Source organism: Nelumbo nucifera, chromosome 5 (genome assembly GCF_055504915.1).
Source record: "Nelumbo nucifera cultivar China Antique chromosome 5, China Antique-T2T, whole genome shotgun sequence".
Taxonomy (NCBI): Eukaryota; Viridiplantae; Streptophyta; class Magnoliopsida; order Proteales; family Nelumbonaceae; genus Nelumbo; species Nelumbo nucifera.
In genome coordinates, this window is record NC_142653.1 from 20,778,305 (window position 1) to 20,792,597 (window position 14,293).

General features: G+C 41.1%; 1 protein-coding gene across 12 annotated transcripts in view; it reads left to right on the plus strand.

The window, feature by feature from the left end:
- LOC104595684 (FAD/NAD(P)-binding oxidoreductase family protein) overlaps nucleotides 1-14,293 on the plus strand; it is a 62,236-nt gene that overhangs the window by 12,571 nt on the left and 35,372 nt on the right. For all 12 annotated transcript variants that reach the window (XR_016076131.1, XM_088887384.1, XM_088887383.1 and 9 more), the window contains one exon: nucleotides 7,806-7,856. Coding sequence is in view for 11 of the 12 variants with exons in the window: in XM_088887384.1 (XP_088743510.1) it covers nucleotides 7,806-7,856 (51 nt within the window). In the remaining variant the exon portion in view is untranslated. The remainder of the gene's footprint in view (nucleotides 1-7,805; nucleotides 7,857-14,293) is intronic.

The window sequence follows — 14,293 nt, forward strand, 5'->3', positions numbered from 1 at the left end:
TACGAAAGTGCTGAATATGATAGGTGAAACCAAGAAAATAATATGGTGATGTCATGGCTCTTGGTTTCCATGCTGCCACAGGTAAGGAAGATTTTTATGTGGGCTGAAACTGCTTGTGAGATATGGGAACAAGCAAAGTCCACCTATTCAGAGCAGAGACATTACACCAAGATATACCAACTGCAAGCTGAATCCTCTACTTGCAAGCAGGGGGAGAGGAGTCTCTCGATGTACTATTCTGATTTGACATCGATATGGAAAGAACTTGATCACTACCAGAATGTAAATTGGAAGTGTGATGAAGATGCAAAGGCATATAAGTCACTTGTATCTCAGCAGCGGGTCTTTGCCTTTCTCCTAGGGCTGAATCCTTCATATGAGTCAATTCGGGTGCAGATCTTGGGTAGTAAAGACTTGCCATTAGTTCAGGAGGTGTATGCCTTAGTGCAGTCAGAAGAGAGTAGAAGAAGTGTGATGAATTGTGTAGAGGGGGAGTCAGTTGCCCTAGCTGTTCGGGGAAATTCAGATACAAATGTCGGAGGTGCTTTTAAGAAAGGTGACTCTTAGAAAAGAACAGATGATAAGAGCAAACTTTGGTGCACTCACTGCTAGAAGACACGACACATGAGAGATACATGTTGGGATCTCCATGGAAAACCTAAATGGGCATAGGATTTGGGTAAGAAGTCAACACCTGATCAAGGCAAGAAACCAAGCCAACAGAATCAGAAGAAGTATAACTCAGCTAATTTGGCGTCGACAGAGACTAGTCCATTGGTAACTTAGGAGAGGCATCCCAGTTTTGACCCTAAGGAAGAAATTATCAACTCCTTTCGTGACCATTTGGAATTGTATGGTAGGACTCCGCCAGATGGATTCTGGTCCTACTCCCTCTACCTCTTTCGCGTCTATATCAGGTAACACTGCCACTGCCCTCCATGTGTCATCTCATACTATTGATTCTCCTTGGGTTATTGATTCCGGAGCCTTAAACCACATGACCGGTAAGTCAAATTTATTTCAGACATATAACCTCCTCTCTGGGAGAGATAAGGTCAGACTAGCTGATGGTTCCTTCTCTACCATAGCTGACCAAGGTACCATACCTCTCCCACTCGGCCTTACCCTTTCTAATGTACTGCATGTTCCGAAACTACCTATTAATTTGTTGTCCATTAGTAGTATGACTCACTCATTGAACTGTTCAGTCACTTTTTTTTCGTCTTCATGTGTGTTTTAGGATTTGTCTCGGGGAAGACGATTGGTAGAGGGAGCATGGTGGATGGTCTCTATGTGTTGGAGAATAAAGCTGGTCTTGTGGCTACAGAGTCCATGAGTTTGTCAAGTGAGAGTCAAGCCTATTTATGGCATAGTCGTCTAGGTCATCTTTCTTTTGAGTCATTAAAAGTTATGTTTCCAAAGTTGTTTGAGTCATTGTCAATGAGTCAGTTACAGTGTCAGACATGTCAATTGAGTAAACATTGTAGAAGTTCTTTACCTTTGAGAAATAAAAGATCTGAATTTCCATTTCATATTGTTTATTCTGATGTTTGGGGCCCTGTTACTCTACCCACTGAGGCTGGATATAAGTACTTTATTACCTTGATCGATGATTACTCTAGATACACTTGGGTTTACCTTATCCGATCTCGAGATGAAGTGCCGAAAATTGTAAAAGACTTTCAACGCATGGTGTTCACTCAGTTCCAAACTGAAATCCATATCTTCCAGTCAGACAATGCGAAGGAATACTTCCATAGTGATCTCACAGAGTTTTTTGCTTTGAGTGGGTCACTTCAGCGAAGCTCTTGTGCTAGGACACCCCAACAAAATGGTATTGCTGAACGAAAGAACTGTCACCTTCTTGAAGTGGCTCGTGGCTTATTAATTCATATGAACGTGCCAAAACGTTTTTGGATGGATGCCGTTTTGTGTGCTACATACATCATCAACCGTATGCCGTATCGATTGCTAGAGTATAAGGCCCCACATCAGCTTCTGTTTCCTACAGCTCAGTTGTCGACCATTCCGATGCGTGTTTTTGGGTGTCGTTGCTTTGTCCATAACCTGTCCCCTACTCGAGGTAAGCTTGATCATCGGGCTATTCCTTGTGTTTTCCTTGGTTACCCTTTATCTCAAAAGGGGTATCGCTGCTATGATCCTACCTCTCGCAAGTACTATGTCTCCATTGATGTATCATTCTTTGAGAATCAACTTTTCTTCTCGATTTCTCTCAGGGGGAGAGTAGGGTTGAGGAGAAACAAGCGACTCAAACTCAACTACCTCCTTTACCCGATCCTCCTCCATTCCGGGTTTTTCATCGTCGCTATAAAACCAACAGAGTTCAAGAGCCGTGGAACCTGAAACTATGCAACCAACATCATCGGATTCACCAGAGGTAGATCCGTCTCATCAGCCAGGTACACTTGCTCCTATTGATATGCCTGTTCCTCTAAATGTTGATTCACCTGTCATCAATGATCTTGATATTCCTATTGCTAAGAGAAAGGGTGTTAGATCTTGTACCACTAATCATCCTATATCTAATTTTGTGCCCTATGATCATGTTTCACCTTCATTCCGTGCATTCCTCTCTTCTGTGGACAGTGTCCCCGTTCCTAAGAATGTGGCCGAAGCTTTATCTAAACCTGAATGGATAGATGCAATGCAGGAAGAAATTGATGCATTACACAAAAATGACACTTGGAAGTTGGTGGACCTTCCTGAAGGGAAGGAACCAGTGGGTTGCAAGTGGGTGTTCACAGTGAAACACAAGGCTAATGGAATTGTTGAAAGGTATAAGGCTAGACTGGTGGCAAGAGGCTTTACACAGGTATATGGAGTGGACTATGCAGAGACTTTTGCTCCAGTGGCCAAGATGAACTCTATTAGGATCCTTCTTTCATTGGCAACAAATCTTGACTGGGAACTTCATCAATTGGACATAAAAAATGCTTTCTTGAATGGTGACTTGGAAGAGGAGGTGTACATGACCCAACCTCCAGGTTTCTGTGCCAAGGCAGTGAACAAAAGGTGTGCAGGTTAAAAAAATCTTTATATGGTTGAAACAATCACCTCGGGCTTGGTTTAGTAAGTTCCATTTAGCAGTCCAACAGATGGGGTTCAAACAATGCCAGTCAGATCACACTCTATTTGTGAAAAGAGGTGAAGGGAAAATTGCAGCTCTTATTGTGTATGCGGATGACATAGTGATCACAGGAGATTGGGAGGCTGAAATACGGAGACTAAAAAAATTCTTAGCCACTAAATTTGAGGTGAAAGATCTAGGCCCCTTATGTTATTTCCTTGGAATTGAAGTTGACCGCTCTCACAAGGGCATCTTTGTTTCCCAACGGAAATATGTACTAGATCTACTAGAAGATACAGACAAGTTGGGGGTAAAACCAATTGACTCACCCATTGAATCTAATCATCATTTGGGAGACAGTCAGGGAGAATTTTTGAAAGATGTGAAAAAGCTCCAGAGACTCGTAGGGAGACTCTTGTATTTGTCTATGACCAGGCCTGATATTGCTTATGCAGTGGGTGTCCTTAGTCAGTTCATGCACAATCCTAGGACAACTCACTTTGAAGCTGCAGAGAGGATCCTTAGATACCTCAAGAAGTTTCCCGGAGCTGGTTTGTTGTTCTAGAAACATGGTCACTTAAAGGTGGAAGTATATATTGATGCTGATTGGGCAGGAGCAGTCGATGACCGAAAGTCTACCAGTAGGTATTGTGCCTTTGTAGGAGGAAACCTGTTTACATGGAGAAGTAAAAAACAAAGTGTGGTGGCTAGATCTAGTGCTGAAGCAGAATATAGAGTGATGTCTCATGGGGTTGCTGAAATCATGTGGATAAGAAATCTGTTAGGTGAACTGGGTTTTGCAGTGAGCAATCCTATGTCACTCTACTATGACAATAAAGCTGCCATCAATATTGCTGCTAATCCAGTCCTGCACGATAGGACGAAACACATTGAAGTGGACAAACATTTTATCAGAGAAAAGCTTGTAAATGGAGAAGTGTGTACTCCATATGTCAGCTCAGAAGAACAACTTGTAGATATCTTCACTGAAGGTCTTCATCATGTGCGGCACAATGATCTGTGTGACAAGTTGGGCATGATTGACATCTATGCTCCAACTTGAGGGGGAGTGTTGAAATAATTTAGTTATTTGTATTAGGGTCTGTTTGGCTAGTTAAGGCGTTTTTTTATTTCAAATTTTTTTATTTCTGTTTGTCTGTTATTGTACTCACTTACAGCAGGGGCACAAGGGTCTTTTCCCTTCTTATTTCTGCCGCCCTATATAATATAATAAAGCTGGCGCCGCCAACACTGTTCCATTGCCAATCTCTTCTCTTCTTCTCTCCTTTCTCTCTTCTTCTTCTCTTCTCTTCTCTTCTCCTTCTCTTATTTCTGGCTGGCCTCACTGTCAAGACTCTCTTTATTATCCTTTAATGAAATTTCAGTTATTGATAAAAGAGTATTTTTATAGAAGTACTTTTTATATGAAAGTACTTTTTTTTTATCAGCAAAGAATTTCATTAATCATTAAATAACATTAGGGAGAATACAACAGGTTGGAGCATTCTAACAAGACCCAAGAGGCATAAGCTTAACTTCTGCCCAAAACAACTGAGGTCTATTAACTCCCTGTTTAGCCAATATATCAGCTATTCTGTTTGCAGTTCTTACCCAACTAAAGGTAGCATTGAGTTCTCTTGAGAGGTAAAAATCTCCCTAAATTCATGCCTGCACATCCAAGGAGCTGAGTTAATTTCCTAGTCCAAGATGTAATCAATTTTGAATCCCCTTCCACGACTAGCTCTTGGAGTCCCCATCTAATTTACTAGTTTTAGTCCTTGCAACAGTGCAAGCAGTTTAGCTCTAAGTCACCATTACCAGTTGACCCGGAGTACAATGCCATCACCAAACTCAAATGGTTCCTGAATACACCCCCTATACCTAACCTGCTGTCTGGATTACCCATGAAACTCCCATCAAAGCTCAATCTTATTTTACTATCAGCTGGTGAAGTCCAATTCACATGCACCTTTTCCTTCCTTGTTCCTGTTTGTGCCACTGCTGTCCAAGAATTTACAATATCAATGACTGAGACTGATTGGAAGAGGTCCAAGATTTTTATCCAATGTGCAGATCTTATTTTTATCCACTGCTCCCAAATAGACCAGACAACTGCTGCCCTTACTACCTTCCACATGATTCTCCCCCTTTTCTCTGACTGCCTCAGGAAGTTGGGACTAGATAGGCTTACCACATCATGAGGGGGAATCCATCTGCAACCAAAGAGAGAGCAGAAATACTCCCAAACATAAAACACATAGGGAGGAAATAAGTAAATGAGGAATAGTCTGATCACTAGTTTTGCATAATACACACGAGGAGAGAGGCACAAATTAGGCCTTCTTTTTGGCAGCACATCACAAGTATTGATCTTTTCAAGGAACACTTCCTACAACAAGGCTTGTGTTTTGGGTGGGATAGGTTTGCACCAAATTTCTTTCACTGGAAACTTTACCCCAAGGACTCAGAATGAATGAGAAGGTTGAAAAAAGAAGCACAAGAAAAGGTGGCATTAGGAGAGGGAGCCCAAATTCTAGTGTCATCCAAGTCTTGATTCAGGACAATATATCTAGCTTGGCTAATAAAAAATTAAAAATACAAGAGCCTCACATTCAATTATCCCTTAAGCCCCACTTGAATTGAAAATCCTAATTTAACCCCAAAGGGGAGGGAGGTAAGACCAAACTTTGAGATAAGTTCAAATTTGTAAGTAGAAAGAGAATAGAGCAAGGGGAATTGCAATTTCAAGGGTAATTCACCAAGCCACAAATCTCCCCAAAACAGGATTTTATTTCCACAACCCACATCAAAGTGGGTAAAACTAAGAAAAGTTGGGAGTACCTCATGGATTGCCCTCCAAAGAAACATAACATTACTAGGCAAATGGATTTAGAAGTTTCCACTTGAGAGGGATAGGTTGTAGCAGAGAGTCATTGAAAATATTGTCCAGCTTGGCTAATAACAAATTAACAATACAAGAGCCTCACATTCAACATCCCATAAGCCCCTCCTGAATCCAAAATCCCAATTCAACCCTGAAGGGGAGGTAAGACCAAACTTTGAGATAGGTTCAAATTTGTAAGTAGAAAGAGAATAGAGCAAGGGGAATTTGCCTAGCCACAAATATTCCCAAAACAGGATTTTATTTCCACAACCCACATCAAATGGGTAAAATTAAGGAAAGTTGGGAGTACCTCATGCATTGCTCTCCAGGGGGAGTGAGAAGAAAAGTGAGCCACTTTTTGCATCCCAACCATTTTCCATAACATCATGAATACTTCCATTGACTCTGTGCCACAACATATCCCTCTCAATTGGAAACCTCTAAATCCATTTCCCTGGTAATGCTGTGTTTCTTTGAATCAAATTACCAATGCCTAATCCCCCTTGGTCCTTAGATTTACACACCTGATCCCATTTTACCAAATGGTCTTTCCTCTCATCTCCTGGTTCCCATAAGAAGTCCCTCATGCATTTGTCTAATTGCTTTACCACCTTAACCAGAAGACGAAAAGTAGACAAGTAGTATATAGGTAAGTTGGACAGTGTGGATTTGATTAGAGTAATTCTCCTCCCCCACTCCCACCCCCCATTGAATGTAGTTCTTTTTCCATAAAGCCAGCTTCTTTGCAAACCTCTCCATTACTGGTTTTCAGAAACTCTTAGCTTTCGGGTTGCCCCCCAAAGGTAGTCCAATGCATTCTAAAGGCCAGTTTCTAACCTCACATCCTAGGATCCCTGCCAGCGCCTGAACCTCACTCTCATTCATATTAAGTCCTGGAGCACAACTTTTTCCCCTATTCACCTTTAGATTAGAAACCCTCTCAAAGGTATTTACTATTTTCTTTAGGCTTCTCAAGCTTCCTTCATCACAACCTTCAAAAAAACACACCTATACTACTTGCAAACTGAAGGTGGCTCACAACTACATCATTCCTTCCCACCCTCAAACCCCTTAAGGAATTTGCCAAGTCTGCCTTCATTATCAACCTGCTTAAGACTTTGGCAATTATATGAAAGTACTTTTACATAAAAATGTATTTTTATAAAAGCACTTAGAAACATGTTGATAATAGGGATTAGGGAATGGGAAAGAAAATGGGTGTCCAAGAATTAGGTGGGAAAACCTGGAGGGAGAAAAGCTAGCTCAATTTAGAAACAAATTGATAATAGAAGGGAATTAGAATTTAGATGGAAAGATTAATGATATTTGTCTTGAAATGGAAAATGATACAAGGAAAGTAGCAAAAGATGTATTAGGAGAATATAAAGGGAAGTGGCAAAGTACTAAAGAAACTTAGACTTGCAATATTTCATTCCCTTGCAATTGTTTAGTTTTAATTATTTTTTGATGTTTAATATTGAGCTTCATTAATGTTCTTTTTGTTTCATCATGTTGATTACTTGATTTAAATAATATGTACTTGGATATTGTTTAGGAATGAATTTGCCAAAATTTCCTCTAGTAACAGTACTTGTATATTGTTGATTTTTTTTTTATTTATTTATTTTTTAAATGTAGAAGCTTTTCTTGCATGGGTGAATTGATTGGAAGCATTTTGAATGGTTTGGTCTTCTCTAGTCTTTTCTATAGGGTAGGGTTTCTTTATCATTCTTTAGATATGAGTGGTGGTATGCTAATAAGTTTAGGATTTGAACCCTGAAGTTTTAATCTCATCATTAATTGATATCTCACTACCGACTATGCTATTTGCAGACAGATGTATTGAAGGCAACACTTGCAACAGATGCTGTAATTGGGACTATGGTACAACTTATAACTTTGTTTGAAGTGGATAAATGAATCAATATTAATTTTATACAATTATTTCTCCGAACTATTAAATATTGGGTGGTGTCAGCCAAGGGCATTTATAGAGCATTTAAAAGGGTGGTGGGGTGCGGGAAGCTGAATAAGAAGGGCTGGAAGTTATGGAAGACTATCCGTGCAGCAGTATCTTGGTGCATATGGATGGAAAGAAATGCAAGAATATTTCAAGGGAAATAATGTACAATGCAGGAGTTAACTAGGAGGGCATTAGGAGCAGTTTACTCATGGGTTTTGATTCTGGAGGACTTCAAAGATACACCTCACAACAAATACTTTCTTTTTGATGTTTTATCTTCTTGATTAGGGTATACAGGATGGTAAGGCTATGCTGGGTACATTTTGTATAGCATTTCATTGTACATGTTACTTTACATGATTCTGATTAATGGAATTGATAGTTTACCTTCTTTTGTGCTAAAAAAATAGAAAACTTTCCATTCTCCAAATATTTGCATCTTATAATTACTTGCGCTAAATGTAGAGTACACTGATGTGGGCCCCACGGCTGTGGTCCCCACTGTGTTCGTATGACAGCACATGTAACCTTTGTTAGTTATGTCAGTGTTAGTTGGTAGTTATCTTAGACAGCTTGTTATTTCAGTTTATTATTTGTTTTATTTGCCATGTAAGCATTAAGGGCAATTCTGCCCTTTCCTACATTTAGTGAACATAACCTATAAATATTGAGAGAGTGGCAGCGGCAGATTTATTCGATCTGTTCCTCCTTTCAAAACCCTTGTGTACTTCTGCTTTCTTCTCCCTCTTTCTTCTACTTTTCTCAATCCGAAATCTTTTGGAATTCAAGACTGACTGTAGTCTTGATCGACTACTTGGTATCAGAGCCTATCTAGGGTTTCTCATGTGAGTCTAGTCCAGCCGATCACATGAGAACTGTCTAGGGCTGGAAGCTTACAAAGGACTGTTCGTTGGCTAATTCTTGGAGGTTACCATAAAAGTTTAGCAGCTGTCCGAAGACTTGTAGAGGCTTGGAGAGTGTTTTGGTAATCAGGAAGAATCAGAGAAGGTTAGGGTTCAGGCCACGATTGAAGGTAGCAATCAGAGTTTTCTGGGTAAGTCTTTATTTTTCCCTTGAGATTGCTGTCAGTCAAGATAGGTTGGACCTATCTAGGAGGAGCGGCCGAACTCTCCTATTTTTTCTCAGAGGTGATCAGTTTTTTAGGGTTTGTCATTAACCCTACGGCTAGACTTGACTGAGAATTCTTTTGGAAGGTGCGGCTGAGCACTGTTTATGTTCTCACAAAGGTTTTCCTAACCCTACGATTAAAATCCTAATTCTGCTTCAGCGTTACAGATTGCTTTCTAAGTGGTTTTTAGACCTGTTTTGGCTTCCGAGCCTGTTTTGGGGGTGAGAACTGTTATCGGACTGCTTATATTCTGATTGCCGATTGGTTTCAGATCAGATCTGAACTGATTTCATACAGATTTCTGATTGTGATAAGTTGTTTAAGTGCTGTTTTCTATTGCAGTAACCCTAATAGTTCTTAACTACTGATTCTTAACCAAGAATGGAGTTCAAAAATCAGGGATAAGGTGTTTTTGGGAACAACAGTTCTGGTAGTATGTTTGAGACTGCGTTTCAGATTACAACTGTGAGATTTGACGGATCCAATTACTTGGAATGGACCCAATCAGCCATGATGGCTATTGGGGGAAGGGGAAAACTTAGCTACCTATTGGGAGATGTGAAAGAACCTTCCAAGGAGGACCCAATGTATACCAAGTGGGTTCAGGAGAACTACTTGGTCATGACATGGCTGTGCAACTCTATGCAGCCACATATCAACCGGAATTACTTGTGGGCAAAGACAGCCAAGGAGATATGGGATGTCATGAAAGAGACCTACTCCCAACCCCTTAATGTTGCTAGAGCCTATGAACTGAAGTGTGAGGTGAATAACCTTAAACAATGAGAGAAACCAGTCTCTGTTTTTTTCTCTACCTTGAAATCTCTGTGGCATGAAATTGACCATCTGGAGACTCTTGAGTGGGAAAGTCCAAAAGATGCACAGACCCATAAAAAGCAAGTCGAGACCAATAGGGTGTTTGAATTTCTGGTTGGCCTGAATTCAGATTATGACATTGTGAGACAGCAGATACTAACAAGAGACAATGTGACCCTATCTCAAGCCTACTCCCTGGTGCATAGTGAAGAGACCAGGAGAAAGGTTATGATGCAACATCAGCCCTTCTCCCCAGCCCTGGCAGCAGTTAAACCTAAGTCTGGGGGTGATACAGAAAGGGACATGAAGAAGGAAGATAAACAGGATTTAGTATGTGAACATTGCAAGAAACCCAAGCATACGAAAGATACATGTTGGAAGCTGCACCCTCATTTAGTCCCAGAAAAACTGAGGAATAAAAGGGGTAATGCTCATATGGATGTGAATACTGATTCTGCATCATCGTCGGGCACAAAAGGCACGCCCCTAGATACCTTAGCTGCTGTTCGGGCTGCCCTAATACAGTTGGAAAAGGGGGTTGGGAATTCAGCTCAGTCATCTCAGTCACCATCAGCCCCTGCCACATCAACATTTGCTCATTCAGGTACTCGGGCCTCAGCTTACCATGCTTCCGCTCCAAGTAACACTGAACATTGTTGGGTAATAGACTCAGGTGCATCTAACCATATGACTAGCTTGCCATCACTGTTCACTACTTATCACTTATCTTCTGGTAGAGATAAAGTATCCATTGCTGATGGCTCTCTTGTTCCCATTTCTGGCAAGGGTGACATCAAGTTATCTGATACTATCTCTTTATCCTCAGTCTTGCATGTTCCTAAACTTGATACTAATTTGCTTTCAGTCAGTAGTATTACAAAACATCAGAACTGTTCAGTAACCTTTTTCCCTGACCGATGTGTTTTTCAGGACTTGGAGACGAGGAAGGTGATTGGGACTGGCCGTGAGACGAATGGGATCTATCTGCTTGGAGAGAGTTCTCATTGGAAAGAGCCTATGGATAAGAAGTCTTTTGTTTCTCAGTCTGTGAGTCCGGTTATGCTTTGGCATAATCGGTTAGGTCATTTATCTTTTCGGTCTTTGAAGAGTCAGTTTCCTACTTTATTTGAGTCTGTTGAGATGTCAAATTTGAGATGTGAGAGTTGTGAGCTTGCCAAACATTGTAGAACATCTTATTCCTTGAGTAATAAAAGAAGTGGTAATTCTTTTGATATTGTGCATACCGAAGTTTGGGGGTCGTATCACATCCCTTCTATGGGTGGGTACAGATATTTTCTGTTGTTTGTTGATGACTATACCCGTTTTTCTTGGGTCTACCTTATGCGTTCTCGAGATGAGGTTCTCGCTCTGACCCAAAACTTTCATCAGATGGCTTTAACCCAGTTTGGGGTTATAAAATCAAAGTCCTCCGATCTGATAATGCAAAAGAATACTTTGCCAAGCCACTGGCCTCGTATCTACTCGATCATGGGGTTATTCACTAGAGCACTTGTCCTCATACACCACAGCAGAATGGGGTTGCCGAGAGGAAGAATAGGCACATTTTGGAGGTGGCTAGAAGCATTATGTTTACCTCCAATGTGCCTATCCATTTCTGGGGTGATGCTATCCTCACGACAGTGTATCTCATTAATCGGGTTCCTTCACGGGTTCTTGATATGAAGCTTCCGTTTACCCTTCTATACCCAGACGAGGAGTTGTTTACTGTTCCTCTTAAAACCTTTGGTTGTACCTGTTTTGTTAAGCTTCTTGGACCTCATCATTCCAAATTTGACCCTAAGGCCTCCAAATGCATTTTTCTCGGTTATGCACAAACTCAAAAGGGTTATTGCTGCTATGATCCTGTTTTAGGGAGGAGATTTGTCTCGACGGATGTCACCTTCTTTGAGGAGGCACCCTATTATCCTAAGGTTTCTCCTCAGGGGGAGAGTAGTGAGAATTTGGGTCTTTTTCCTCAGGGGGAGCGCAGTGAGAGTGGGGTTAACTCATCCGAGGTTGTTCCTTTACCCATTCCATTGAGTGATGAAGGCTGTAATTGTGAGGGTTGTCAGAGGGATCAGGAGTTGAAAGTCTATCACAGGCAACGTAGGCAGGTTGATCTCGGTCATCTGCAGTCCAGGCCAGCCCCAGTTCCTTCTACGAATCCAGATCCAGGTACTACAGTCCCAAGGCCCACTGAGATACCTTCCACTGTTGCTACTTCCCCTCCTTCTGATGACCTTGACCTCCCTATTGCGGTCCGTAAAGGGAAACGACATTGCACCACATCCACAACTCACTGTATTTCCCAGTTTCTATCCTATGATCGCCTGTCTCCCTCTTACAGGTCCTTTCTCACTTTCATTGCTGATATTCCTATCCCCAGAACAGTGCAAGAAGCCTTATCAGTTCCAGAGTGGAAAGATGCAATGAAAGTTGAAATGGATGCCCTTTTGAAAAATAATACTTGGGAGCTAGTTGACCTACCCAAAGGAAAGAAACCAGTTGGATGTAGATGGGTATTTACTGTGAAACATAATGCTGATGGCTCCATTGAAAGGTATAAAGCCCGGTTGGTTGCAAAAGGGTTTACTCAGACTTATGGTATAGACTACTTGGAGACTTTTGCCCCAGTAGCCAAGATGACCACTATTCGAGTTCTATTAGCCCTTGCAACAAGTTACTCTTGGCCCTTGTTCCAGATGGACGTTAAAAATGCCTTTCTGAATGGAGACTTATAGGAAGAGGTCTACATGCAGTTGTTCCCTGGATTCTATGATACAGAGACAGGTAAGAAGGTTTGCCGACTGAATAAGGCATTGTATGAATTAAAGCAGTCCCCTAGATCTTGGTTTGATAGATTCAGACTAGCCCTTGGAAAATCTGGCTATGTACAGGCCCAGTCAGATCATACACTGTTCGTTAAAAGAGTGAACTCTTCTTTGACCTTGCTTGCTGTATATGTAGATGATATTGTAGTGATAGGGAATAATAATAGTGAGATTGAGTCTCTCAAACAACTCCTTCATCAAGAGTTTGAGGTGAAAGATCTTGGTGCACTGTGATATTTTTTGGGTATTGAGGTTGCTAGATCTAAACAGGGGATCTTTATCTCTCAAAGGAAGTATGTTCTAGATCTGTTGGCGGAAACTGGAAAGTTAGGTGTCAAGCCTACCGATACACCCATTGAACAAAATCACAAGATCAATGCAGAGGGTGGAGAGCCTCTTGAAGACAAAGTTATGTTCCAACGGTTGGTTGGAAAGCTCCTATATCTCTGCCTCATACGGCCAGATATTAGTTATGTAGTCTGTGTTGTCAGTCAGTACATGCATTCCCCTAGAACTACTCATCTTCTTGCAGCTGAGAGAATATTAGCATACTTGAAGAGATGCCTAGGTAGAGGTATACTGTTCAAGAACAATAATCACATGAAGGTGGAGGTCTATACTGATGCTGATTGGGCTAGGAGTGCTGATGACAGGAGGTCTACCTCTGGATATTGTGCCCTTGTAGGAGGTAACCTTGTCTCTTGGAGGAGTAAGAAACAAAGTGTTGTTTCTCGCTCTAGTGCCGAAGCTGAATACAGGTCAATGGCTAACGGAGTGGCTGAAATCACTACTTGAAGCCCTTGATGCTGTATTGTGATAATCAGGCGGCTATTAATATAGCTCACAATCCAGTGCAGCATGACAGAACTAAACATATCGAAGTTGATCGTCATTTTGTCAGTGAAAGGGTCTCATCACAAGAAGTGTGTCTCCCGTATATCACCTCCAACATGCAGCTCGCAGATCTTCTCACCAAGGCTGTTCCAAGGAAGAAGTTAGAGGCAGACCTATTCAAGTTGGGAATGACAAATATCTATTCGCAACTTGAGGGGGAGTGTAGAGAACACTGATGCGGGCCCCATGGCTGTGGTTCCCACTATGTTCGTATGACAGCACATGTAACCTTTGTTAGTTATGTCAGTGTTAGTTGGTAGTTATCTTAGACAGCTTGTTATTTGTTTTATTTGCCATGTAAGCATTAAGGGCAATTCTGCCCTTTCCTACATTTAGTGAACATAACCTATAAATATTGAGAGAGTGGCGGCGGCAGATTCATTCGATCTGTCCCTCCTTTCAAAACCCTTGTGTACTTCTGCTTTCTTCTACTTTTCTCAATCCGAAATCTTTTGGAATTCAAGATTGACTATAGTCTTGATCGACTACCCTAAACAATGATTTGCTAAATATACAATTTATATGGAAGTCTCCATGTAATGAAGTAGAGTTTGGAAATGTCCATGTGGTATTTAGGTGTTGGTATTGGTATTACATCATGTTAGCATGTGTATGCTTTGCAGTACCCATTTATCAATGCTCATGACCTGCTATATAAGAGGGATTTTTGATAATTAAACTCTTATGG